At 44.0% G+C, this 25,550-nt stretch overlaps 1 protein-coding gene across 10 annotated transcripts in view; it reads right to left on the bottom strand.

The window, feature by feature from the left end:
• hdac5 (histone deacetylase 5) overlaps nucleotides 1-25,550 on the bottom strand; it is a 357,484-nt gene that overhangs the window by 51,329 nt on the left and 280,605 nt on the right. For 8 of the 10 annotated variants that reach the window (XM_078529648.1, XM_078529650.1, XM_078529647.1 and 5 more), the window contains 3 exons: nucleotides 18,012-18,145; nucleotides 11,006-11,126; nucleotides 10,567-10,616 (listed from right to left, as the gene is read on the bottom strand). In XM_078529648.1, the coding sequence (XP_078385774.1) occupies nucleotides 10,567-10,616; nucleotides 11,006-11,126; nucleotides 18,012-18,145 (305 nt within the window). Of the gene's footprint in view, nucleotides 1-10,566; nucleotides 10,617-11,005; nucleotides 11,127-18,011; nucleotides 18,146-25,550 lie in introns of those variants that run through there. The other 2 variants (XM_078529652.1, XM_078529657.1) reach the window with 2 other exon arrangements.

Raw genomic sequence — 25,550 nt, 5'->3', positions numbered from 1 at the left:
CTTGTGAGACAGCCTGCTGACTCTGCTGTCCTGTTGGCCTCGATGACTTTGGCGGCCTGAACGGATGCAGCGGTCACTGGCAGAGGGGTGGAGGAGTTGCTGCCCTCATCCGGAGCACCCTGAGAGGAGCTCGCAGCGACGGCAGGCAGCTGCTGCGCCAACGTGAGGTCACATTGGACCTCCCTGCTCACCGCAGATGGTCCCGAAACATCTCCCACATTGTGAATGACCACCTGTGGCCATTAGCACTGGGAGAGCTTGCAGGTCAGAGCGTAATCCAATCAGAAGATTCTCAATCTGCTGGAAGCCCCGCTCCATGAGAGTCGCCAATCTCTCAATGGAGGAAGCTTGAAGCTCTGTCCTGAGGTTCATGCCATCACTGACACTCTGCCTGGATTCCTCCACCACAGAGATCAAGTGAAGCACACCCTCATGCAACCCTGCCAGGTGCTCCCGCACACCCTGCCGCTTGTCCTGCAGCTGCTGCATGGCTGACATCTCCAGAGGCACATCATCACTGCCTGACTCAGCATGTGCCTGGTCCCCTGCTCGCTGAAATGATGTGACGCAAGTTGCAAGTGATGCCCCTCAGGTGTGGAGGGGGGAGTCTGGACTTGTTCCTGGCGGCCATGCGGTGGTGATGCTGAAAGTAACAACAAGGACAGTGCATCAGTTAGCGTTCAGTCAGTAACACCATTCATCCCACCACCCCCCCAAGGCTCATAATGCGCTCAACCTTCAAGAACCTAAGGAGACGAACATTGGTGGGGTGGTGAGTAGTCATGAGGAGGCCCAAACATTACACGCGCATACAGACAGGCTGGTCAGATGGCCCAAGGAATGCCATATGGAATGTTATGTGGATAAGTGTGCGGTTAAGCACTTGGGCAAGACAAACAAGGTACGGGAATACATGAGTAATGGTTGGACCGTGGGAAGTTACGACGATTACAGGGACCTTGCTGGGCAGACCCGTTAAGGTAGCAGAACAGGAACATAAGGCGTTTAACAAGGTAAAAGCCAGACTTTCCTTTATTAGCTGAGGAATAGAATGTAGGAAAAGGGAGGTCATGTTGCAAGTGCAGAAAACGCTGTGGAGGCCACATCTAGACTTCTGCGTTCAGTTGTGATCTGCGCTTCATGGGAGGGATGGCATTGGAGTGGGAGAGTGCAGAGGTTCCTGACCTGGATGCATGCTGGCCTGGAGGGTTGGAGTTATGAGGAAACATTGCAAATACTTGCAACATTTGCTGTGGATCACAGGAGATTGACTGGTCACATTATTGACCTTCATACTGTTATGAGGGGCATAGACCGGGTGGAGAGAAGGCAACATTTCCCCTTGGTGCAGGGATGACTAACGTGGTGGCATTTATTTAAGTTGAGTGCCATGAGGTTGACAGGTGAGGTGCTGAGGACCTTTTAGACAGAGTAACGTGGGATGCACTGGCTGAAAGGGTGGTGGAGGTACAAACCCTCCTAAGATGCAATAAGTCTTTGATGTGTAGCAGCGATGCCATGGCATGTTAGGCCATGGGGATAGTGGTCACAAATGGGATAAGGCGACTTTGGAAGGTGCTAGAGACGCGCATCCTCAAGGGGCCGAGGGACCTTTGTGTATGACCCACATGTCTGACTGTATCAGTCTGTGAACGAGCAGTGTTGCTGCATTAACGATTGCAGCAATCATCAGTGGTTTGGATGGTGGGGAGACAGAGTGGACGGGACTGTGGCCCTCAAATACCTGGCCGCTGCACCCCAGCCTCGCTGACACCTGCTGACCTGGCCGCCTGCCTCCTCCCCAGCTCCATGGCCTGCTCCTCATATGTGGTGAGGTGCTGCAGCACGGCGTGCCCACCACCAGTCCGCAGACGTTTCCGGCTATTGTTCTCAGTTTTTGCCTGCAGAACAGAGAAGAGGATTTATTGGGGCTGATCGCTCATGTACTCTACACGCGTACGCCGCACCCCAACCACAGTGGCCCATCTGAGGCCTCCAGCGGCTACTGTCCACACTACTGGTGATCAGTCACCAGAAGATAGTACGGCTGCTCCCAACCCCCTCCCCCAACGGCCACCTTGGACACATTCGGTGTCCATCACTTTGAATAACACACGGGCCTTAGCGCCCATGGCAAGGAGGCGCAACTAGGTGCGGCGCCGAGGTCAGCAGATGGCTCTTGGTCACAACACCTTGAGGCTCCCCTTCCACCATCTCATCACCATCAATAAGACATGTGTTGGGGTTCTGAGTATGTGTCTAGCTGCCTGCCCTGCAGGTTGCCCCCAGACTACTCAAATGCGACAAACACCAACATATGCTGCGGGGAGAACCCTACTCCTTAACTAAGGCTGATGTAAGCATGGTCACTATCTGTTTGCCCACCCAGCATGCGCTAACACGCAGTAACGACACTAAGACGTGGGGTGGGGGGGCTCAAAGGCTAAGGCTACCTGCTGGGTAAAATGGCCAAGGCCGACATGGTACTCACCCTTCCAGAGCGCAACAAATCATTGCAGCGCTTGCGGCACTGGGTTCCTATGCACCGCACAGCATCTTGAGAGCTTACTGCCTCCGCCACCTCCTGCCACGCCTGCCTGGTCATGTGGGGGACCCTCCTCCTCAGGAAACAACGCCTCCCGACGATTTGACACCTCTTCCAGGAGGGCAGCAAGGCAGGCATTGCAGAACCGAGGGGCACATAGGCCCCCCCCGCTGGCTTACCCTGCAGCCTGCCCCCCTCATCCTCCTTTGCCCTGACCTCCTCTGGAGCCCAGTCGCTGGCCATGGTGAACAGCCTAAAGGAGGCTGCCTGGCCTTTCTTTATACTGACTGCTGGTTCCGCATTGGAACCGGCAGTCCGAACACGCCCGCCGCAGATTTGAATTTCCCGCTGAACACGGGAGTCTGAAACACGCTGGGCGGGCCTTAATTGGCTTGCCCGCGCAAAATGGCGGTGTGGCCCGTTTTGCCGGTGGCGATCAGCTCTGCGCCCGCCGCTGATTGGGTTGGGCCTGCCCGCCTGACAAACAGAAGATTCAGCCCATCATTTTTGCTTTTGTATTAAAGTAGAAGTAGCAGTCAACTGAACAACCAGAAAAAGCAGCAGGTGGGCTTGTATAAAAAATGTACCTGAGTGCGGTGGGATGCTGTAGCCCAACATTCACTTTCCTGGATATCTTTTAGGAGCATGCATCAGGAGGTTGGATTCTTCTGGCTGACTATCGCTGATCTGTTCATTTTCGTACAATAAGATCTACTTTCAGCTGGGACAAATAGCCATGTTTTGCCAGTGGTTGTCAAAGTCACTACTGTTTTGAACTTTTTTTCTGCTCTAGGTTGCTTCCAGACTGTTACTGGAGACATCATCCATATCTGCCAGTCTGCAGTGCACCCTGCATTAATCAAGGCCCCAACGTCTTCTTTGCCGGGGCCAATCAATATATCACCTTTGCATGGACGCGAACAGTCACGTTGAGAAGAGATTCCCTCATGCCCTGGGTATCATAAACTGCACTCAGGTAACAATTAAGACACCAGAAGACCAGCCTACAGGGTTCATTAACAGGAAGGGAGATCACCTAATTAATATCTAACCAGTTTGTGACCACTGCAGAAGGATCATGCAAGTCTGTGCCAGTTATACAGGCAAATGTCACACTGCTTTCATCCTGCAAATATTCAAATATTCCACCTTTCTGGGAATATGAAAGGGTGGCTGCTTCTTGACAAGGCTACTTCATGCACACCCTGATGACACCCCTCCACCATCCCAGTTTGAACAGCTCAGATACAATCACAGCCATAGCACTACCTCGAACATCACTGAACACAATAGTGCTACTGAAGCAAAGTTTCAAGTACCTGTGCATTTTGAACATGGTAATATTGCAGTTGAAGGAGGCGGAGCAACAAGAACATTCATTACCTGACAAAGAACTGGAAGAAGGCAAGGATAAAGCAGAAGGAAGGTGAGCCACTACATTGCAGCTAAAGGCCAGCGATCAACTGTTAAACAACTTTTCTGGTATACTGCTCATTCCCACAACATGAAAAATTATACAAAGATCGTCTGGATTAAAAATCCATGTTGCCAACTTTATCAATCCCTTAATCCTGTATTAAAGAATATTGAAATCATTCAGCCAATTTCGATATCAATAACCTACTAACACTGCAGACTTAGAATCTGCTACTATAAAATACTGCAAACGTAATAGTAGCGATTGATCAATAATGCAAAGCTCAATGATTTTCTCAAAGTTATTTCTCACTCAGGTGTCAATCATAGAGCTCTTCTTAAAAGTATGTTCTGGAGTTAAACAAAGGTAACTACATAGGCATGAGGGCAGATTTGGCCCTAGTGGACTGGGCAGGAAGACTACAAGGTAGGACAGTTGATGAACAGTGGCAGATATTTAAGGAGATTTTCAATTCCTCCCAAGTAAAATATATTCCAAAGAGGAAGAAAGATGGTAAGACGGGGAAAAAGCATCCATGGCTAAGCAAGGAAGTTCAAGATAACATAAAGGCAAAAACTAAGGCATACCATATTGCAAAGGTCAGAGGCAGGCTGGAAGATTGGGAAACTTTTAAAGATCAACAAAGGGTTACTAAAAAAATAATAAAAAGAGCAAAGGTAAATTATGAAAGAAAACTAGCACAAAATGTAAAAACTGATAGCAAAAGCTTCAAAAGTATATAAAAGGAAAGAGAGTAGCTAAAATAAATGTAGGTCCCTTGGAGGACGAGACTGGGGAGTTAATAGTGGGGAATGCAGAAATGCCAGAAACGCTTAATCAATATTTTGCTTCAGTTTTCACGGTGGAGGACACTAGTACCACCCCAATAGTAACAGGTAGTGCAGAGGGTATAGAGGAGGAGGAACTTAGAACAATCATCATCGAGAAAAAGTACTGAGCAAACTATTGAGATTAAAGGGTGAGAAGTCCCCAGGACCTGATGGCCTACATCTCAGGGTCTTAAAGGAAGTGGCAACAGAGATAGTGGATGCATTGGCTATAATATTCCAAAATTCTCTGGATTCTGGAAAGGTTCCAGTGGATTGGAAAAATGCTAATATAACACCCTTATTCAAAAAGTGGGGGAGGCAGAAAGTAGGAAACTATAGACCATTTAGTTTAACGTCTGTCGTTGGGAAATTGTTGGAATCCATTATTAAGCAAGTCGTAATGGGGCATTTGGAAAATCAAAGTCAGAGTCAGCATGGTTTTATGAAGTGTAAATCGTGTTTAACTAATTTGCTAGAGTTCTCTGAAGATGTGACAAGCAAAGTGGATAATGGGGATCCTGTAGATGTAGTATTTATGGACTTCCAGAAGGCCTTTGATAAGGTGCCGCACAAAAGATTAATACACAAGATAAGATCACATGGAGTTAGGGGTAATATATTAGCTTGGATAGAGGACTGGCTAACCAACAGAAAGCAGAGAGTCGGGATAAATGGGTCTTTTTCTGGATGGCAAGCTGTAACTAGTGGGGTGCCACAAGGTTTGGTCCTTGGGCTCCAACTATTTACAATCTATATTAATGACTTGGATTCAGGGACAGAAGGCACTATAGCTAAATTTGCAGATGACACCAAAATAGGTGGGAAAGTAAGTTGCAGTGAAGAAATAAGAAATAGGCAAATGGAATTTTGGCATTTATTGCTAAAGGAGTAGAGTATAAAAATAGGGGAGTGTTGTTGCAACTATACAAGGCATTGGTGAGACCGCACCTGGAGTACTGTGCACAGTTTTGGTTCCTTTACTTGAGGAAGGATATAGTTGCATTGAAGGCAGTTCAGAGGAGGTTCACTAGATTGATTCCAGAGATGCGGGGCTTGTCTAACGAGGAGAGATTGAGCAGTTTAGGCCTATACTTGCTAGAGTTTAGAAGGATGAGGGGAGATCTAATTGAGGTATATAAGATGCTAAAGGGGATAGACAAAGTAGACATGGAGCGGATGTTTCCCCTTGTGGGGCATTCTAGAATGAGAGGCCATAATTTTAGGCTAAAGGGTGGTAGATTTAAATCAGAGATGAGGAGGAATTATTTTTCTCAAAGGGTCGTGAATCTGTGGAATTCACTACCTCAGAGTGCAGCGAATGCCGGGACGCTGAATAAATTTGAGGAAATAGAGAGATTTTTAATTAGCAATAGGTTGAAAGGTTATGGGGAGAGGGCAGGAAATTGGAGTTGAGGCCAAAATGAGATCAGCCATGATCGTATTGAATGACGGGGCAGGCTCGAGGGGCTGAATTGCCTACTCCTGCTCCTAGTTCTTATGTTCTTAACTCTGTTACTTGTGACTAGTGGAAGGTTGCTGTTGATCATTTTGGGACCCAAGATGTTTGTTGCTGACAACATGTGGGTGCTTGAGGCCGTGAGGGCCCAGCTACAGATTTCTGCACTTTGGCTGCTGCTGAGGCTTGCCCAGCTTTCTGGCACCATGCAGCTCTATGTTGAGGCAGTGGAAGGGGGTAAACATACAAACATCCTGACAGATGGGAGCATGCACTACTCCCATTGTGCCACTCCCATGAAGCTGTACCTCATGAGTTACATTGATCTGCAGGAAAGTAGACTGCAGGGGATGGTGACTACTTGACAGCCCTACCTCTTTAGTCCATGTCTTGCCAATATAGAGCTGAGCACAAGTATGGTAGCCATTTCAAGTACAACGAAAACTGCAAAGGCTGTGAAGATTGACTCCTGTTATGAGGGCTTGGCTGCGGAACCCTGCAGATGGTCACACTATTCAAGGTAGGCTGCAGAGTGTTGTTGTCCTGGAAGCTAATAGCACATAGGTTGGAAGCACACTACTCCATATTTTCAAGCATGTACTGAAAATTATTGAGATGCTTGAATACTTGGCACAACTGCCTGTGCAAGGCGAGCAGTTTTCTATTCATAGTTGGATCCCTATTGTCCCCATCTCTATCTCCTACAGTGGAGCTGGGAGATGATCTAACTCCTAGGGCGATTTAAGTGCATGGGCCCTTTAAACTTTTTTACATAAATTAAAGGGACCAACTTGTGCAAGGGAACTTTCGGGTTGCTACGCTGTCATACAGCTTAGACGGAACATTGATTCTAAGTTAAACTGCAAAGGCAGCAATACGCAGAATCCTAGAGAAGCTCTGAACAAGTCTTCGGTTCTCAAAATAACGGACTTGGAAAAACAGTGCTGAGACAGTCAGAAGTCCTTCAGTAAGACAACTAAAAGTACAGCACCTGGTTTCACATATACAAGAGGCTACGGAATATTTCACACCCTGGTTTCACACAGGCAGAAAGCTAAAAGAAGTTTCAAATTGTGGAAAGACTATTTTGAGTGGCCTAGCCAACTGCCCATCATTTAAAGCAACAATGGGCAAGTGACCATAATAATACCTCTCCTAACTTTAACTTGCACTCCAACTGGTAAAAATCATATAAAAATGGGACTTCTTGGCAGTTTCTTTACTGCAGTTGGAGGAGCCTGAAGAAGGTTCATCAAGAGGAAGGATGTCCAAGAATAAGAAGAAACGTCAAGAGCTTCAAGATAGCTGATCACTCATCTTCCTTGATGCCGAAATACTTGATTTTAAGGTTGTACGCATTTATTGATGTTTCATGCTTGTGTGAATTGTTTAAATCATTAAATAATCACTTTTTGATTGATGAATCTACCATGTATGACTTTCTTTAACTGCCTAAGTTCACAAATCACTGCAACAACCCACGGATTTCAATATGCAGCTTGTTGTTGTTAAAGTAGCTGAATGTGCATTTGTCTGAGGTACATGAAATACTAGTCAGAGGTACTGTTTTGAGTAGCCTCAACCTTTAGGGGCCACAGACCTCCAGAGCATGCTGTGCTAGCTTCAAGTTCATTGTCCCCTCCCAGACTTGCGTGGCATCTGTCCTGCAGAAAGAGGGGACAGAAGTTATTAAGTGAGGTTCACTGAAAAAGAGGATGCCCATATCTGCGGCTTAGCTGGTATTACTCAGGCTGAGAGTGAGAAGAAACAGATGTGAACAGGATGAAAAGGTGTTGAATGGAAAGCAAGTGGTTGGAGTTGAAACTGAAGGAGGAGTCATAAGAGAAGTTGCTGAGTCTGCAATATGAGAAGAAAATTTCACTACTGACTGCTGTGAAGGGAGGAAGGAACAGGAGTTTGGATAGAGAATGGGGTTGATATAACATGCTCATGTAATGGGTGATGAAGGATATGCTGTAGAGGAGGGAATTGCTTAGAGCATTAAGAAATGTGGGTGAGAGGGATGGAGACTTTTTAAAATTCATTTATGGGATCTGGTGTCGCTGGCGAGGCCAGCATTTATTGCTCATCCCCAATTGCCCTTGAGAAGGTGGTGGTGATCTGCCTTCTTGAACCGCTGCAGTCCGTGTGGAGTAGGCACACCCACAGTGCTGTTAGGGAGGGAGGTCCAGGATTTTGACCAGAGACAGTGAAGGGACAGCAATATATTTCTAAGTCAGGATGGTGAGCAGCTTGAAGGGAAACTTCCAGGTGGTGTTGTTCCCATGTATTTGCTGCCTCTGTCCTTCTAGGTGGTAGTGGTCGTGGATTTGGAAGGTGCTGCCTAAGGAGCCTTGGTGAGTTCCTACAGTGCATCTTATAGAAGGTACACACTGCCGCCACTGTTCTTTGGTGGTGGAGGGAATTAATGTTTGTGGAAAGGGTGCCAATCAAGCAGGCTGCTTTGCCCTGGATGGTGTCAAGCTTATAGAGTCATGTTGGAGCTACACTCATCCAAGCAAGTGGATTCTATCACACTCCTGACTTGTGCCTTGTAGATGGGCAGGCTTTGGTGAGTCAGGAGGTGTTACTCACCACAGAATTTCTAGCCTCTGACTTACTCTTGTAGCCACAGTATTTGTATGGCTAGTGCAGTTCAGTTTCTGCTTAATGGTAACCCCCAGGATGTTGATAGTGGGGGTTTCAGCGATGGTAATGCCGTTGAATGTCATGGGGTGATGATTAGATTCCCCCTTGTTGGAGATGGTCATTGCCTGGCCCTTGTGTGGGTGAATGTTACTTGTCACTTGTCAGCCCAAGCCTGGATATTGTCCAGGTCTTGTTGCATTTAGACATGGACTGCTTCAGTATTTGAGGAGTCGCGAATGGTGCTGAATATTGTGCAATCATCAGCAAACATCCCCACTTCTGACCTTATGTTGGAAGGAATGTCATTGATGAAGCAACTGAAGATTGTTGGGCCTAGGACACTACCCTGAGGAACACCTGCAGTGGTGTCCTGGAACTGAAATGATTGACTTCCAACAACCACAACCATCTTCCTTTGTGCTAGGTATGACTCCAACCAGTGGAGAGCTTTCCCCCTGATTCCCATTGACTCCAGTTTTGCTGGAATCCTTGATGCCACACTCAGTCAAATGCTATCTTGATGTCAAGGGCAGACACTCTCACTTCACTGACCTCACTTGACAGTCTTCCTGGCGCTCATGGGTAACAGAAGGTCCCTCCTTGTCCCTCTAATTGGTGCCTTTAACTGCTGAGACCTCAGAGAACCTGGGTTTTGCTTTAAATTTATTTTGCCAAAAAGTAACCCTCTCCAACAATCTTGCAGAAATGGATGTAGCCCTCCTTTAAGAGCTGCATTTCCATTTTAAGTAGATCTCTCCAGGCCACCAGAAATCGCATCATGAAAGTGGATGGGCTTTCAGTCTTGGTACAATTGGGTAGGGAACCCATCAATCAAATGTTATAGAGCCTCAGAGTTTTAATATCCTGGGCTTGAAATTTAGGCTAATGAGTATGTTTTGCACTTGCCCTGCTCATGCCAGCCTGAAACCTGCTGTGACCCCAAAGCTTATAAAATTTTCAATCAACTGAATTGCTTGGGTACCTTATAAAACACTGCATCATAATGGCTAAATTTGATTTAGATAGCTTTGCATAGCATTGGCTTGCAGTTAAAATTACCTAAAATGTTCTGCATGATTGGCTTTTTACAGTCACAGGCTGAGTTCAAAGTAATTGAATGTTAAACACAATAAATACAAATACAGAACTGATCTATTTGTAACCGCACATGAAAATGAAACTGGCAGAACTCTGCACCTTGTATAACTTTTTTGGAAATGATACTGAAATGCTACTGCAACTTTCAAAAGGTTATCCTAACAAGATTAGCATAATTTTATGCTGTGTATCAGACATCCTCTAAGTATATTCACTAATAAGAACCCCAAATACCATTTAAAGGACTGACTTAAAAAAAAGCCAAAGGAGACTGTGGAAATCTATCTGCAATGCGACCCTCATTCTGAGTTGCTGCATTGGAAATAGTTAAATGTGGCACTCTAAGTTTAGCAGTCAAATTTGTACACTCCACTCTACAGCATGTATCTCTGGAAGGCATCAATTATTATGTCAAATAATTTATCATTGACCAGCAGCTTCCTAAGTTACTATTGGAGGACAATAAACAGAACACAAGAGGTTTGAGGTAGCATTGATTTTATAACAAATCATTCAAATACACCAATGAAATTTTTTTAAAAAACAAGTAGCTGTGCTTGGTTGTACTCACCCCAAGTCCACCACAGGGTAGCAGTGCATACATCTTCTGTGTAATTGGACCTAGACAAACATGCCAACAGAATACTCTTCAGTTAACGGTGAAAAGCTGAGTACATTTTTATTTCTTGGAAAGGCAATAGAAAATCCTTCAGTAACACTCAGTTAACTATTATTTAGGTATATTTAATTGCAATTTTAAAGTATTCAAATTAAAATACTCAAAGTATTTATGATCAAGAATTTAGCAAGTTAATCACATCAACTGAGCATTCTCAGCCTGCACAATGTATCATATAGGAATGTAATTCCTCCAAACCAGAAAACGAATGTAATATGGAAACACATTTTCAGAATGCAAACAGAACTCTAACATTGCAAGTAAAGACAAGGTTCACTTGCTGTAAAGGTTTGTTTCTTCTTTGGTCTTTTTGTGATTAAATACCACATACCTAGCAACTTCTTACTGTCCAGCTTTTGTCTGTTTAGAGGGCTGGTGCCATATAATAATGTGTGATGTTCTGAATGCACTGTTTGGATTTCATCCAAAGTCGCTTTTCTACCCCGGATTCGCTGCAAAAGTAAGTAGAGTATATTTAATCCTTTGAGGACTGCAACAGCATTTCTCCACCAAAATAAAAATGTAGGGCAAAACTACAGCTTTCAGAAATTTATTCCACGAATATTTTAAATTAAGGTTAATGTGTTTTCATAGTGATCCCTGACTTTTATAATATTAACCACCGCAAATGTTTTGAACAAAGTTTTGCAGACATCCGAAAGTGTGAAGGTTTAAACACCATTCAGAACATTCCGTGCTCAAAAGGTTAATTACTTAGGGTGGTACACATCTGATGATTACTTGCTAGGCACATATAGGTTCCTCATAATAACTAAGCAAGCTTTATACTGATATTAAAAGTTTCACATCTAGATTGCACCTTCAATCCTCAAGTGCTACTTAGTTGTTGTACATATCCAATTTTTTCCAAGCGTTAACCATCAGAATCAATTACTTCTAAGAATAAGCATGCTTTCCAAGTTATAAATGTCACACTTTATCTCCCCTGTAACAAGTAAAACAACTGCATGTGTATTGAGACAACCCCCCTAAATCATTCGGTTTTAAAGTGTTAACGTAATTTGAATCATGAGAGCTCAGTGCACAGTTCTGTTGAAGAATTTAGGGCTGATGTATCATAAATGGTATAAGTGTAGACTCACTGTTTTATAAGTGAGAGAGATTCCTACCCCATTCGACAGGATTATAACCTTTAACTCTCTCCACAGCATTTTACAATATAATACATATCATGATTCTCAAGTGAGGAAACAGAATCTGTAATATACTATCATAACTGTGATTCTGAGGAGATGAAATGCTTGAGCAGAACATTGTTATTTCAAAGTTGTTGCATGGTCACTTTCACAGAAGGGTATAGAAGCTGAGTAGCAATGGTTGCAAAGTAGAACACGTGATTCATTAAAGGGTAGAACAAGCTTTTATTAAAAAGTGGACTAAAATCCCATTGTTAGAATTTATTAATCTACAGAATGCAAAGTAAAAACTTTTTTTAAAAAAATGTTGCCAATTGCATCTACACATCTCTTTGGCTTCTCTCTATAAACTATGTATGTATTGTACTTCCCAATTTTCTTCAATATAGTTTTATTCAAGTTCTTGTTTGCACATAAAGAAAATACATAATAGATATTATCACATTGGTGCATACAGAAGCATAATTCAGATATACAATTACTGTCTCTCTATCATCTGTGCACAGTTCTATTATTTTGACCATAATATTTTCTCACAGCAGGAAAGAATAATTTAAGCAAAATAAAAATGACTCGGACATATGTTATCAGGAATTATAATGCAAAATAGATAAATATTTAAATTAACAGATTAACTGCACCAACACCGAGTCCATGCTTTAATCAAATAGTATTTACTCCACATAATCTAAAATCAAACTTGAGATTCAAGGGCAGTCATAAATATTGTTTCTTTAAGCAGAGAAAGCAACAACTTCTAATTGTATATGCATCTGTATCTATTTATTAAAATGGACTGTTGTGCTGAGGAAAAACACTTAACACCATGCAGAGGTAGCAAACCCTTCCATGTCAAGCACAGAAAGGTTTAGATACATTGTAGGTTTTGTAACATTATAATGGCAAAAGGTCAAAACCCCACCTGCAAAGAGTACCCTGTATTGTAGAAAAATGCTCTTTCATTCCCCATAAGTTCAAATGGATTCATAAGCAAGAATACTATATTACTATCAGCTATTAGTCTGTAAGACCCAAATTTGTGCTCTGGTCTTTTATGCACTGTGAAATAAACGGAATCCCACAATAAACTTCAATCATGTTCTTTGCAACGTATTTTGAGCTGACTTGAAATCCAGGTCCCAGGGTTGAAAGAATACACTGTTCTAACCTCTTATGCCACACCCAGTTCTCCTTTTTGTTATGAAAGTATAATAATTTTCACTATTTTTCTGGTTTGTTGGTAAAGTAGGTTTTTGGGTGTGTGTAGATGGTTCTACCAGTGTGGTTTAATTATATTTGGAGTCAGGTAGACTGCAAGCTTGAAACTATCAAAAGAAGCTAGGTGTAGAAATGTACTTGAAACGCTAATAGGTAAACATGGATGCTGTCTTAGCATGTAAGGTGTGAAGGGAATTTGCATTTTTAGAAAAGCAAAGGGATTGTTTGGATTTCAAAGTGATGTTAGTCTGTTTACAACTAGCCAGATAAGCAAGGCTTGGCAGTGTGTTTATTTTTCCTAAAGGTTATTGACAATATTGGCAATATGAACATTTTTATATTATGGGAAAGGTACAGTTCCAAAGACATATGGAACAATGGAATTTACATATGAAAGAGAGAAACATATATAAAGGAGAATGAAAGGCTATGTTAGGGGCCATGTAAGATCTAACTGAGGTGTGTGAAACAGCCTTGAAGAAGCCTCCAGCCGTTTGTGCATAAGTCTGTTGTGTCCAGTAACTAAAGTTGGAGAAAGCCATTTGGAATTCCACTGTCAAGTGGGTACTGAGTTAACTTGCTGTTTTTTTTAAACATCTAAAATCTATTTTGGACTGTTGCCTTAAAGGGGGTGTGTAACTGGGAGTCAGGCTAATTAGGAATTTCAGCAGTTGTTATAGTATTAAGTAACTGTAGTCTTATGTATGTGTTTGAAATCTTTTATATTAATTAATTTTATTAACAAAAAATTCTGCCCAATGAATCTACTAAGACCTTTAGAGATTTTGAAAATTAAATTAAAATATTTATTAACAAAATAAAAATGACTTGGACGTGTGTTATCAGGAATTATAATACAAAATAGATAAATATTTAAATTAACAGATAATTAATTAATAGATAAATATTTCAATTAACAGATCTGCACCAACGCTGAGCCCATGCTTTGTAATGAAATATTTAAATTTAGTTTTCAAAATCTCTAAAGGTCTTAGTGGACTCATTGGGCAGAATTTTTCGTTGCGCGGGCAGGCATGTGCCCGACCCGAACGGGAGTGAAATAGTACACGATGATGTCAGGCGAGCGTCCTGATGTCATTGCGCACTCTTGCAATCTTATGGTCGGCGGGAATGCGCAAGAGGTGGCAGTGTGCCTGCCGACAATTAAGAGGGATATTAAGGCCCTTAAAGTAATTTTTCACGAATAGGTCAGACGGCCTTTGCATTTTTAACGAAACCTCATCCATCTCATCCTCATGAGGTTTCCAGCGCTTACTAAAAAAAATTTTTAACATCCTTTTTTTACATGTTCCTCTTCATGTGACTGAGTCACATGTGGGGACGTGTTTAGCTCGAAAGTTAAAAGTTCATTTTTGTATTTAAAATCTGTCAGCTCCTTGAGGCAGCTCTGTGCCTTCAGGGAGCTAACAGTGCGTGCTACCCACGCATGTGCACACCTCGGCACTCCTCCCGCCCCCACCCCAGCAGCGCTGAGGGTCCCAACACGCGTAGCCATTAACTGGCCAGCAAGCGTGAAATCGCGGTCGGAGCCCGATCGCGGGCAGCAGTCGGTTTCGCAGCCGCTCCCGGGCCAGCCCGATGAGGGAAAAATTCTGCCCATTATTTCTGAATTCAGTGCACACATCTTCTCATAATAAATACAAATTACAAAACCGTTGTGATAGCGTGGCCAAGTTTCCCTTGTGGATTTGGTCCACCTAGCACATATAATCTGCCACGTCATGACATTTTATTTTTAATTAATATATAACAAAAAAAGCAGCATTTTTGTTTATCAAACATTGTTGTGTGGTCCCTGTTATATTATGGGTTCGTTTGATGTCTCAATGATGAGGTCTTGAGACTTGCATGAAACATTTATTGCTAATCTTTTAACTATATACAGATCCCAGTTGCATGCACATGGTGCTGCTACCAACTGCCACCAGCTGCTTCTAGAATGTTCTCTCTGAGTCTTACATCATGTGACTCTATACATTGTTTTATTCATTCATGGGATGTGGGCATCACTGGCTAGGCCGGCATTTATTGCCCATCCCTAATTGCCCTTGTTTAGAGGGCATCTAAGAGTCAACCACATTGCTGTGGATCTGGAGTCACATGTAGGCCAGACCAGGTAAGGATGGCAGATTTTCTTCCCTGAAGGGCATTAGTGAACCAGATGGGTTTTTAGGACACTTGGCAATGGTTTTGTGGTCATCATCAGACTTTCAATTCCAGGTTTTTACTGGATTCAAATTTTGCCATTTGCTGTGGTGGGATTCGAACGTGGGTCCCCAGAGCATTACCCTGGGTCTCTGGAATACTACTCCAGTGACAATACCACTATGCCACCGCCTCCTCATATCATACAGTAGGCGGTGCTATTCCCCAGTTAACCCTTGCTCTGCCGTGCACCTTTACATCACAATGGCACGCAGGCACATTTGACAATTTCAAACCCCAAGCATGTGTGGTAGAGTTGAAGTGTGCAACTTCTTTTCAGATTCTGGAAGGGACCTCCAGATCAAAGACAATGTTTAACACCATCAGCTTAGCAGCGCGAACAAGAGACAAGGTGAGAAGCTAAAAGCTTTTTATACATGGATATTTGCTACAAACAGGGCCAGGATTTTCTGGTTGTTGGGCGGGCTCGGTGGGCGGGCCCAGGAGCGGTTGGGAAGCTCCGACTGCAATCTCACGCTGGCTGGCCAATTAACGGCCAGCCAGCATAAATCGTGCGCTGCAGGGGTGGTGACGGGGTGAGGGCGGAAGTTCCCGCATGTGCGCGGGCGTGTGCAGTAAAAGCTCTCTGAGGCACAGAGCTGCCTCGGGGAGCTGAAGATTTTTAAGATAAAAAGTAAAGATATTAAAAATACTGAAAACATGTCCCCTCACATGAACAGGGACATGTTAAATATGAGTGTTAAAAGGTTTTATTTTTTTAAATCACTGGTAAGGATGAGGTTTCGCCAAAAATGCAAAGGCCGCTTGGCCTATTTGCTTGCTTGCCTGTCAACTGAACAGTTAGACGGGCAGCAAAAAATTCTAGTCAAATAATTGATTAATGGCCTTAATAGGCCTCTTAATTGTCGGTGGGTGCGCTGCCAACCAAAATATCGCGCATCATTTTACGCTCATTTGGGTCAGGCACATGCCCACCCGACGAGAGAAAAATTCTGTCCCAGATTTCATCCGGTTTTAGTCACCAATTTATTTTTGTTTTTAAAAATGAATACATCTGTAGGTTTGTGAACTTTGTATATCTGGCTTGAATTTGGGGTTTGCAGCAATTGGGCCCAACCTTATATAAAAACACAAAAAAATCTTGGAAGGCTTGCAAACTTTCTTGATGTCTATTGACACTTGGGAGTAAAACTGATCTCAAATCAGCAGATAAGTTAACAAATGTGTTATAATTTACAGAACTGCCAGGTTGATTGAATCAAGTTAATTGGCTGGGAGTTTGATGATTCATGATCCTAAAATAACCAACAGGAAAAATTCTGTTCTTGATGTACAAAACACTAACTTTTTGCTTTTGCACATGCTTAATCAAACCTATTTCCCATTACAATGCACACAAAGGCTTTTCAAGTGTTTAGGACTGGACAATAGGTGGAAATCCTAGGGCAGGATTTTTAGTTTGGCGGGTGCGTGCAATTGTGGGCATGGGAGCGGACGGGAATGGACTGCTGGCCGCGATTTCACGCCAGGTGGCCCCATTAACAGCCAGCCAGCGTGAAACAGGTGCTGAAATGCTCAGCGCTGCTGGGGTGGGGGTGGGAGGAGGGCGGGTGCTGACCTAAGTGCAGACGCAGGGGGAGCATGGAATGAAAGCTACCTGAAGGCAGGGAGCTGCTTCAGGGAGCTGAAGAATTTAAAAGCAATCAATAAAGATTTTACAATCCAGAAAAAAGTGTCCACGTATCAGAATCAATCAGCTGAACATACAGGTGATGAAAAATCTCTCCAAACATTTTATTTTTTTAAATTTAATAACGGAAACCTCATCCCACCTTTGGAAAGGTTTCATCAAAAATGCAAAGTCCGCCTGGCAGATTCGCCCATCCGTCAACCGTAAGGTTGGATAGACCACAAAAAATTGGGGATAGTTGGAACTTTAATGGACTGAATTGCCCTCCTAGTTGTCGGCGGGCACACTTCCGACTTCTATGCAAGCCCACCGACCGAAATATTGCACAAGTGCAGGATGACATTGGGGTGCTCGCCTGACGTCATCACGCGCTATTTTATGCTCGAACGGGTTGGGTGCGGGCTCGCACACCAAGGTAAAAATTCTGCCCCTAGAGAACTTCACAGGTTGACTCTTGTTAATAAGTAGACATTCCATGTAGTTAGTACAACGAAAAATATGGCTACCACATAAAATTTTCTGGAGAAGCAGCATTTTTGGCCTCAGAAGAGTAACAGTAGGCCTTTCCAGAAGAGGTGTTAAAGGTCATTCAAAAAAAAAATCACATGTCCAAAGTGGATTGTTACTTCTTAAACAAATGCAAATCACTATAACAGAATATATCAAAATTAAGATTTGGATTAGATATCAGTGTACTTTGCTGTTGCATGTTTCACACCTTTTCAGGTGCAAGTCCACATTCTCAAACTAGTCAGTTTTGGGATTCTTGGCCTATATCAGGTGCTTCAAACACAATTCAGATCACAATTTCATAACAACACCCTCTTTTCAATTGTATTCAATAGAGCTTGCTATTACTTCAATGAATTATTTAAGATCTTTAACCAGGATCTTAAGAACCTAAGAAAACTGGGAAAGCAGATGAAGTATTATGTGCTCGCAATGCTTACTTCAGGGTCATAGTTCATAAGTTTGCAAGTTGAAACAATCCTCTTTTATTCATTCATTCTTGGGGAAACTGTATTTGGCTCCAGTATTTTTGGAGTATTTTTGAGTCACTGTCATCATTTTCCCTTCTTTCTTACCTCACACTTGTTGAGTAACCCTGTTTCCTGAAGCCTAGACCAGACACTCTGTATTCTCCCTGCATGCTCTGGATGGTTGTTAGTGTTCCCACAAGTGCACTGGTGTTTCAGCATAAAAGTGTCATAGACTAAACCTAGAGAGGAGAGAAATTAACAGAAAGTAGCATGCTAAAAGCATTTACATTTTTGTCTAACAATGCAACATACTTTGAACCAGTCAAGTAAATACGATCTAACACACTTGTAATCTTAATGTTGACTGGTCGGTTCTATTTTATAATCAACTCCTAAAAGAAGTTCAAATGCATTTAATGTATGATTTCCAAATTGAATTTTTTTTGGCATGTATGTTAGTCATGGTAAGAAACTATTTTTTCCATTTTTTTCCACAGCAACAGGTACTAATCAGGTACAACATGGTTAAGTTTGATTACGAATGACACAAGTTAGGTGCAATAGAAAGCTTCCTCTTCTTTGCCTCAACAATAACTCTTACCATATAACATTCATCGCCTCACCAATGTGGCATATTAATTTCTCACATGCCCATTTTTCTTCTGTGAATGGCATTGCCAAGTTATGAATATGACATGATATGAATTCATATTACAAAGTGTGCTGAGATAGCTCAAATTCATTTCACTTAGAATTTGCTAACATCTTCCAGTTCTGATGAATATTAATTGACCTGAAGCGTAACTCTGTTCCTCCCTCCACCAATGCGCCCCAACTTGTTGAGTATTTTCCAGTATTTTGTTTTTCATATTTACACCATCCACATTTTCATTAATGATTCTTATAGCCAGTAGTGAGAAATACGCTCAATCTGATCAAGTCCAACTTCTACACCTAAAAGAAGCCTGGCCCTAAATTTCTTGGCCTCCTGATGGAGTGTGTAAATGCATCAAGTGGGACTGATGTTCACCAAAATCTGAGAAAGCTGCTCTGATCAGAAAGTTTGGGATTAGCTAATTTCCATAATTTTCACAGAACAAGAATGATCAGCCTGCCAGCAGTGGGGCAGATTTTCTAGGGAAAGAACAAAAAATGCGGGAAGGTGGGAGGCAGACATGTGCTATCAGGTGTTAAAGGAGTACATATAACTAATGGAGCGTTTTAATTGCATATTAATTAGATTTAATTATATTCAGATGGTGGACATTAATTGGGGTTTTCGTCATATTCCAATAAATGGTGGTTGGGGTTAAGAGGTGCGTATTTATAATAAGCGTCTTTGTAAATAAATGCTTTGAGAATGAGGTATGGTCTTGGTGTTGTTGCTTTCTACAGGGAGTAAAACCAGAAGTACTTTGTTGAGACGGATGCCTGTCAGTTGGATAACAATGAAGGTTTGGACCTTCTGCTACAGTTCTTGGATGAAATCTACAAGAAAGATGATCTGTTAAATGCCTACAAGGCAGGGTCAGAGCTTGATAGATTTTGGCAACCTATTGAAGAATACATCATGGACTTCAACAGATTGCATTAAAGATTGATGAAATTCAATTTGAGGATCCCTGGATCAGCACTGGAGTTTAAATTGCTGGATTATGCTAAGGTGTACCATATGGACAGGATACTAGTGTTTAGCTCTATGAGAGGCAGACCCTGTTGGATCAGATGTGTGTTGTCTTGAAAAAATTCCTGGGGATACAGTCATTTCCTTCAGCCTTCATGGAACAAATGGGACATTCCACAGTGACACAAAGAATTAAGGACTCAACGATTGCCAGATTTCGAAACAGTCCAGATAATGGATGCAGGCATCAATACAATGGAAAGACTATAGACAGGCAGAATGAAGATAAAAGCACTTTTGCAAATCTGTCGATGCAGAGAAAGACAAAATTGGAACAAAAATAATGGGTGAATGAATCCCAAGAATGCCCAAAGAGCAGTAAACAGGTGCTTCAGGTGCGATTCAAAGTATCATTATGTACTGAACTGCCCAAAGTGAAGACATTGGGCCCTTGAAATGACATGGCAAAGAGAAAGAGTATATGAGGGTGACAGAAGAGATTAGTGGGAAGTGTGAAATCTGTAAATAGCATGAACACATGCTGCCAAGTCCTACTGTAAGCCTTCCATTGGCACGTGACTTTAAAAAGGTAGTTGCCATGGATTTAAAGGTCTGGGACAAAGACAGACATATTTTCATTCTACATTTTATATACCTGGTGACCAGATTTAGTCTTTCTACAATAATATATAGCAAGGGCAAAAGGGTTATTATAGGCAAAATCATTGAGAAATGGATGGGAACTTGGGACATCAGTGACGTCTCTGACTGATAATGGAGGAGAATTTGCCAAATAAAACAGAAAATGCTAGAAAATCTCAGCAGGTCTGACAGCATCTGTGGAGAGAGAAACAGAGTTAATGTTTCGAGTCTGTATGACCCTTCTTCAGAGCTCTGTTGCAAGTCATTAACTGTTGGATTGTTTTACAAAATTAAATTTGTGAACAAAGAAATTGGAATGGGTGCTCGAGGAGGGACAACTCGCAATGAAATGATTTGTACAGAATATGGCGGTCTTTGATTTAATTTGTTTTAAAATTTTGGTTGTACATAGAGCTAATTTTTATTTAAAAGAGAGAAAGAAATCTGTTAATTGTATATTAATTGTATTTAATTGTATGCAGGGGGTGACATTAACTGGGGATTCTCTTGCTCTCCTCTAAATAGGAAAATACTGAAACTGTGGTGGTTAGGGTGAGGTGGTACTGTTTGTAATGTGTATCTTTTGTAAGTAAATGCTTGAAGTGTTTATAGGTTGGCTCCAGTTCCATCCTTCACCACATGGCTTTCTGGATTATAACAGAGTCCTCCTTACTAACATCTGGGGGCTAATGCCAAAATTGGGAGAGCTGTCTCACAGACTAGTCAAGCAACAGCCTGACATAGTCATCCTCTTGGAATTGTATCTTACAGTTAATGTCTGAGACAGCACCATCACCATCCCTGGGTATGCTCTGTCCCACTGGCAGGACAGACCCAGCAGAGGTGGCGGCACAGTGGTAAACAGCTGGGAGGGAGTTTCTCTGGGAGTCCTCAACATTGACTCCAGATCCCATGAAGTCTCATGGCATCAGGTCAAACATGGGCAAGGAAACTTCCTGCTGGTTACCAAGTAGAGCCCTCCCTCTGCTGGTGAATCAGTGCTCCTCCATTTTGAACACCACTTAGAAGGAGTACTGAGGGTGGCAAGGGTGCAGAATGTATTCTGGTGGGGTCTTCAATGTCCATCGCCAAGACTGGCTCGGTAGCACCACGACTGGCTGAGCTGGCCGAGTCCTAAATGACATAGCTGCTGAACTAGGTCTATGGCAAGTGGTGAGAGAACCAACAAGAGGGAAAAACAAAATAGTTACCCTCATCCTCACCAATCTGCCCGCTGCCGATGTATCTGTCCATGACAGTATTGGTAGGAGTGACCATCGCACAGTTCTTGTGGAGATGAAGTCCCACCTTCACGTTGAGGATACCCTCCATTGTGTTGTGTGGCACTACCACTGTGCTAAAAAGGATAGATTTCGAATAGATCTAGCAACTTAAGACTGGGCATCCATGAGGTGCTGTGGGCTATCAGCAGCAGCCAAATTGTACTTAACCACAATCTGTAACCTCATGGCCCAGCATATCCCCTACTCTACCATTACCCTCAAGCCAGGGGATCAACCCTGGTTCAATGAAGAATGCAGGAGGGCATGCCAGGAGCAGCACCAGGTACACCTAAAATAAAGTGTCAACCTGGGAAGCTATAACACAGGGCTACTTGCATGCCAAACAGCATAAGCAGAAAGTGATAGACAGATTGCATGATCCCACAATCAATGGATCAGATCTAAGCTCTGTAGTTCTGCCACGTCCAGTCATGAATGGTGGTGGACAATTAAACAACTCACTGGAGGAGGAGGCTCCACAAACATCACCATCCTCAATGATGGGGGAGCCCAGCACATCAGTGCAAAAGATAAGGCTGAGGCATTCGCAACAATCTTTAGCCAGAAGTGCCAAGTGGATGATCCATCTTGGCATCCTCTGGAGGTTCCCAGCATCACAGATGTCAGTCTGCAGCCAATTCAATTCACTTCACGTGGTATCAAGAAATGGCTGAAGGCACTGGATACTGCAAAGGCTATGGGCCCTGACAATATTCCGACAATAGTACTGAAGACTTGTGCTCCAGAACTTGCCGTGTCCCGAGCCAAGCTGTTCCAGTACAGCTACAACACTGGTATCTACCTAGCTATGTGGAAAATTGTCCAGGTATGTCCTGTACACAAAAAGCAGGACAAACCCAACCCAGCCAATTACCGTCCCATTAGTCTACTCTCCATTATCAGTAAAGTAATGGAAGGGATTATCAACAGTGATATCATGCAGCACTTGCTTATCAATAGCCTGCTCACTGATGCTCAGTGGGTTCCGCCAAGGCCACTCAGCTCCTGACCTCATTGCATCATTGGTTCAAACATGGACAAAAGAGCTGAACTCCCGAGGCGAGGTGAGAGTGACTACCCTTGACATCAAGGCTGCATTTCACTGAGTGTGGCATCAAGGAGCCCTAGCGAAACTGGAGTCAATAAGAATCAGGGGGAAAACTCTCTACTGGTTGGAGTCATACCTAGAACAAAGGAAGATGGTTGTAGTTGTTGGAGGTCAGTCATCTCAGCCCCAGGACATCATTGCAGGTGTTCCTCAGGACAGTGTCCTTGGCCTAACCATCTTCAGCTGCTTCATTAATGACCTTCCTTCCACCATAAGGTCAGAAGTGGGGATGTTCGCTGATGATTGCACAATGTTCAGCACCATTCGCAGCCCCTCAGATACTGAAGCAGTCCATGTCCAAATGCAGCAAGACCTGGACAATATCCAGGCTTGGGCTGACAAGTGGCAAGTAACATTCACACCACACAAGTGCCAGGCAATGACCATCTCCAACAAGAGAGAATCTAACCATCGCCCCATGACATTCAATGGCATTACCATCACTGAATCCCTCTCTATCAACATCCTGGGGGTTACCATTGACCAGAAACTGAACTGGACTAGCCATATAAATACTGTGGCTACAAGAGCAGGTCCGAGGCTAGGAATCCTGCGACGAGTAACCCACTTCCTAACTCCCCAAAGAATGCCCACAATCTACTTGGCACAAGTCAGGAGTGTGAGGGAATACTCCCCACTTGCCTGCATGAGTGCAACTCTCAACACTCAAGAAGCTCGACACCATCCAGGACAAAGCAGCCCGTTTGTTTGGCACCCCATCCACAAACATTCTCCCTCCACCATCGACGCAGAGTAACAGCAGTGTGTACCATCTACAAGATGCACTGCAGGAATTCACCAAGGTCCTTAGACAGCACCTTCCAAACCTATGACCACTACCATCTAGAAGGACAAGGGCTGCAGATAGATGGGAACACCGCCACCTGTAAGTTCCCACCAAGTCACTCACCACCTTGACTTGGAAATATATCGCTGTTCCTTCACTGTCACTGGGTCAAAATCCTGGAACTCCCTTTCTAACAGCACTGTGGGTATACGTACACTACATGGACTGCAGCAGTTCAAGAAGTCAACTCACCACCACCTTCTCAAGGGTAACTAAGGATGGGCAATAAATGCTGGCCCACCCAGCGAAGTCCATATCCCATGAATGAATAAAAAAAGTGAACAAACTCTGGCAAGAGCGAACAAAATGGCTGTTACATCAGAGGCCGAGTATGAACTTTTCAGAGACTGATTTAGAAATGTGGGGTGGAATTTTACAGCAGCGGGATTTTATGTTCCTGCCCAAGTCAATAGAGTTTAGAATGGCTCGCCGCATTTTATGACTCCGTCCCCACCGCCACAGGGCCGAAAAATTCCGGCCATGGTTATCTCGGATTAGAGAAGGAAGTTGCAGTTGGAGATGGAGATATAGGAGTTGCTGTGCCTGAGTGGTTTCCTGAGATTTTTTCTTATTTAATATCTCTATATATAATCTTCAAACTGCTTATAACCATCTAAAAATCTTCTAACCAGGTCCCACTTTCCAATGAAGATAACTGCGAAGTAGCTGATTAAGCTGCTCAAACAGACCAAAGTTAACAGTACTGTTATTGTTCCAGAGGCATTGAAGAGCAAGATGCTGCAGTCCAATTTAACTCTGGCAACACTAGCGAACACTCCATTTTCCATCTGGCAGGGTGGGGGGGAGCGGGAGTGGGCATGGTCCCGATCGCTGCCTGTGATCAGGTCTGCGCTGCCATTTTATGCGGGCGGACCAATTAAAGCCCACCCAGCGTATTTCCCGATCCCCGAGGATAGTGGGAGTGTGCGGGCGGCAGCGGGCGTGCACAGACTGCAGGGCCCAATGGCGACCCGGCAGCCTGTTTAAAAGAAGGCCTGGCAGCCTTTTGTAGGCTGCTCACAATGGTCGGTGCTAGGCTGCAGCAGAGGGGTTTGGGTGAGCAGGCCAGGCTGGACGTAGGCCGGGGGTGGGGGCAATGCGCCCCTTGTTTTTCTGAAGACTGCCTTGCTGCCCTCCTCGAGGAGATGGCAGCACGGCGGGAGGTGTTGGTCCCCCAGGATGGGAAGAGGCCCCCCCCACCACCCACATGATGAAACGTGCCTGGGAGGAGGTGGTGAGCTCCCGCGACGTGGTGCTGCGCACCTGGATCCAGTGCCGCAAGCGCTTCAATGATTTGTTGCGCTCTGGCAAGGTGAATGCCATGTTGGCATTGGGCATTTAACCCAGCAGGTAGCCTTACCCTCTGCGGCCTCCCCCCACTCCCGACACCCAAGTCTCAGTGTCGTGACTGCATTGAGTCATTGACGGCATTTTTCCTTTGCTGGGTGGGCAAGCAGATAGTGCCCATGCTGAGGTCAGCCGGAGTGGGTCATGAGGAGGTGAGTTTTCCCCCGCAGCATGTGTTGATCTGAGTCCCACGTGACTGGTTTGGGGGCAACCTGGAGGAGCTGCACCTAGGCGCAGACTCAGAACTCCAGGACATGTCCTAGTCAGGGTGGTGAGATGGTGGAAGGGGAGCTTCAAGGTGGTGTGGCAACGAATGTTCCGCTGCCCTTGCTTGCGCCTCCTTGCTATGGGGGGAAATACCGTGCGGTTCCCTAATGTGATGTAGGCAGCCTGTGTCCAAGAGGCTGGGGGGGAAATGGGGAGCAAGCCTTGCTCCTTTGTCTGAGAGATTGGCAGCAGTGGGGTGAGGAGGCACTGGAGGCCTGATCTGTCCCACTCTGGTTGGGGTGTGCTGTACGCGAACAGAGTCCATGTGCAATTTGCCCTAATCAATGCTCTTCTCTCTTTTTCAGGAGAAGAATGTGCAGAACACAGCCGAGCGTGAGGACTGGAGGCACTAAGCTGCTTCTAGCAGGAGGCCCTTGAACTGGAGAGGTGCCATGTACCCAGGTCTACTGGTGTCGGTGAAGCTGGGGTACCACGACCAGGTATTTATGCCCAACAGTAAGGTCAGCATTGTCCTCCCAACAGCCATAGCACTGATGATTGTTAAATTAGTTATTGTTGCAACATT

Source organism: Cetorhinus maximus, chromosome 25 (assembly GCF_964194155.1).
Source record: "Cetorhinus maximus chromosome 25, sCetMax3.hap1.1, whole genome shotgun sequence".
NCBI lineage: Eukaryota > Metazoa > Chordata > Chondrichthyes > Lamniformes > Cetorhinidae > Cetorhinus > Cetorhinus maximus.
Note: the sequence above shows the minus strand (reverse complement) of the source record. Positions and strands in the feature narration are given on the sequence as shown.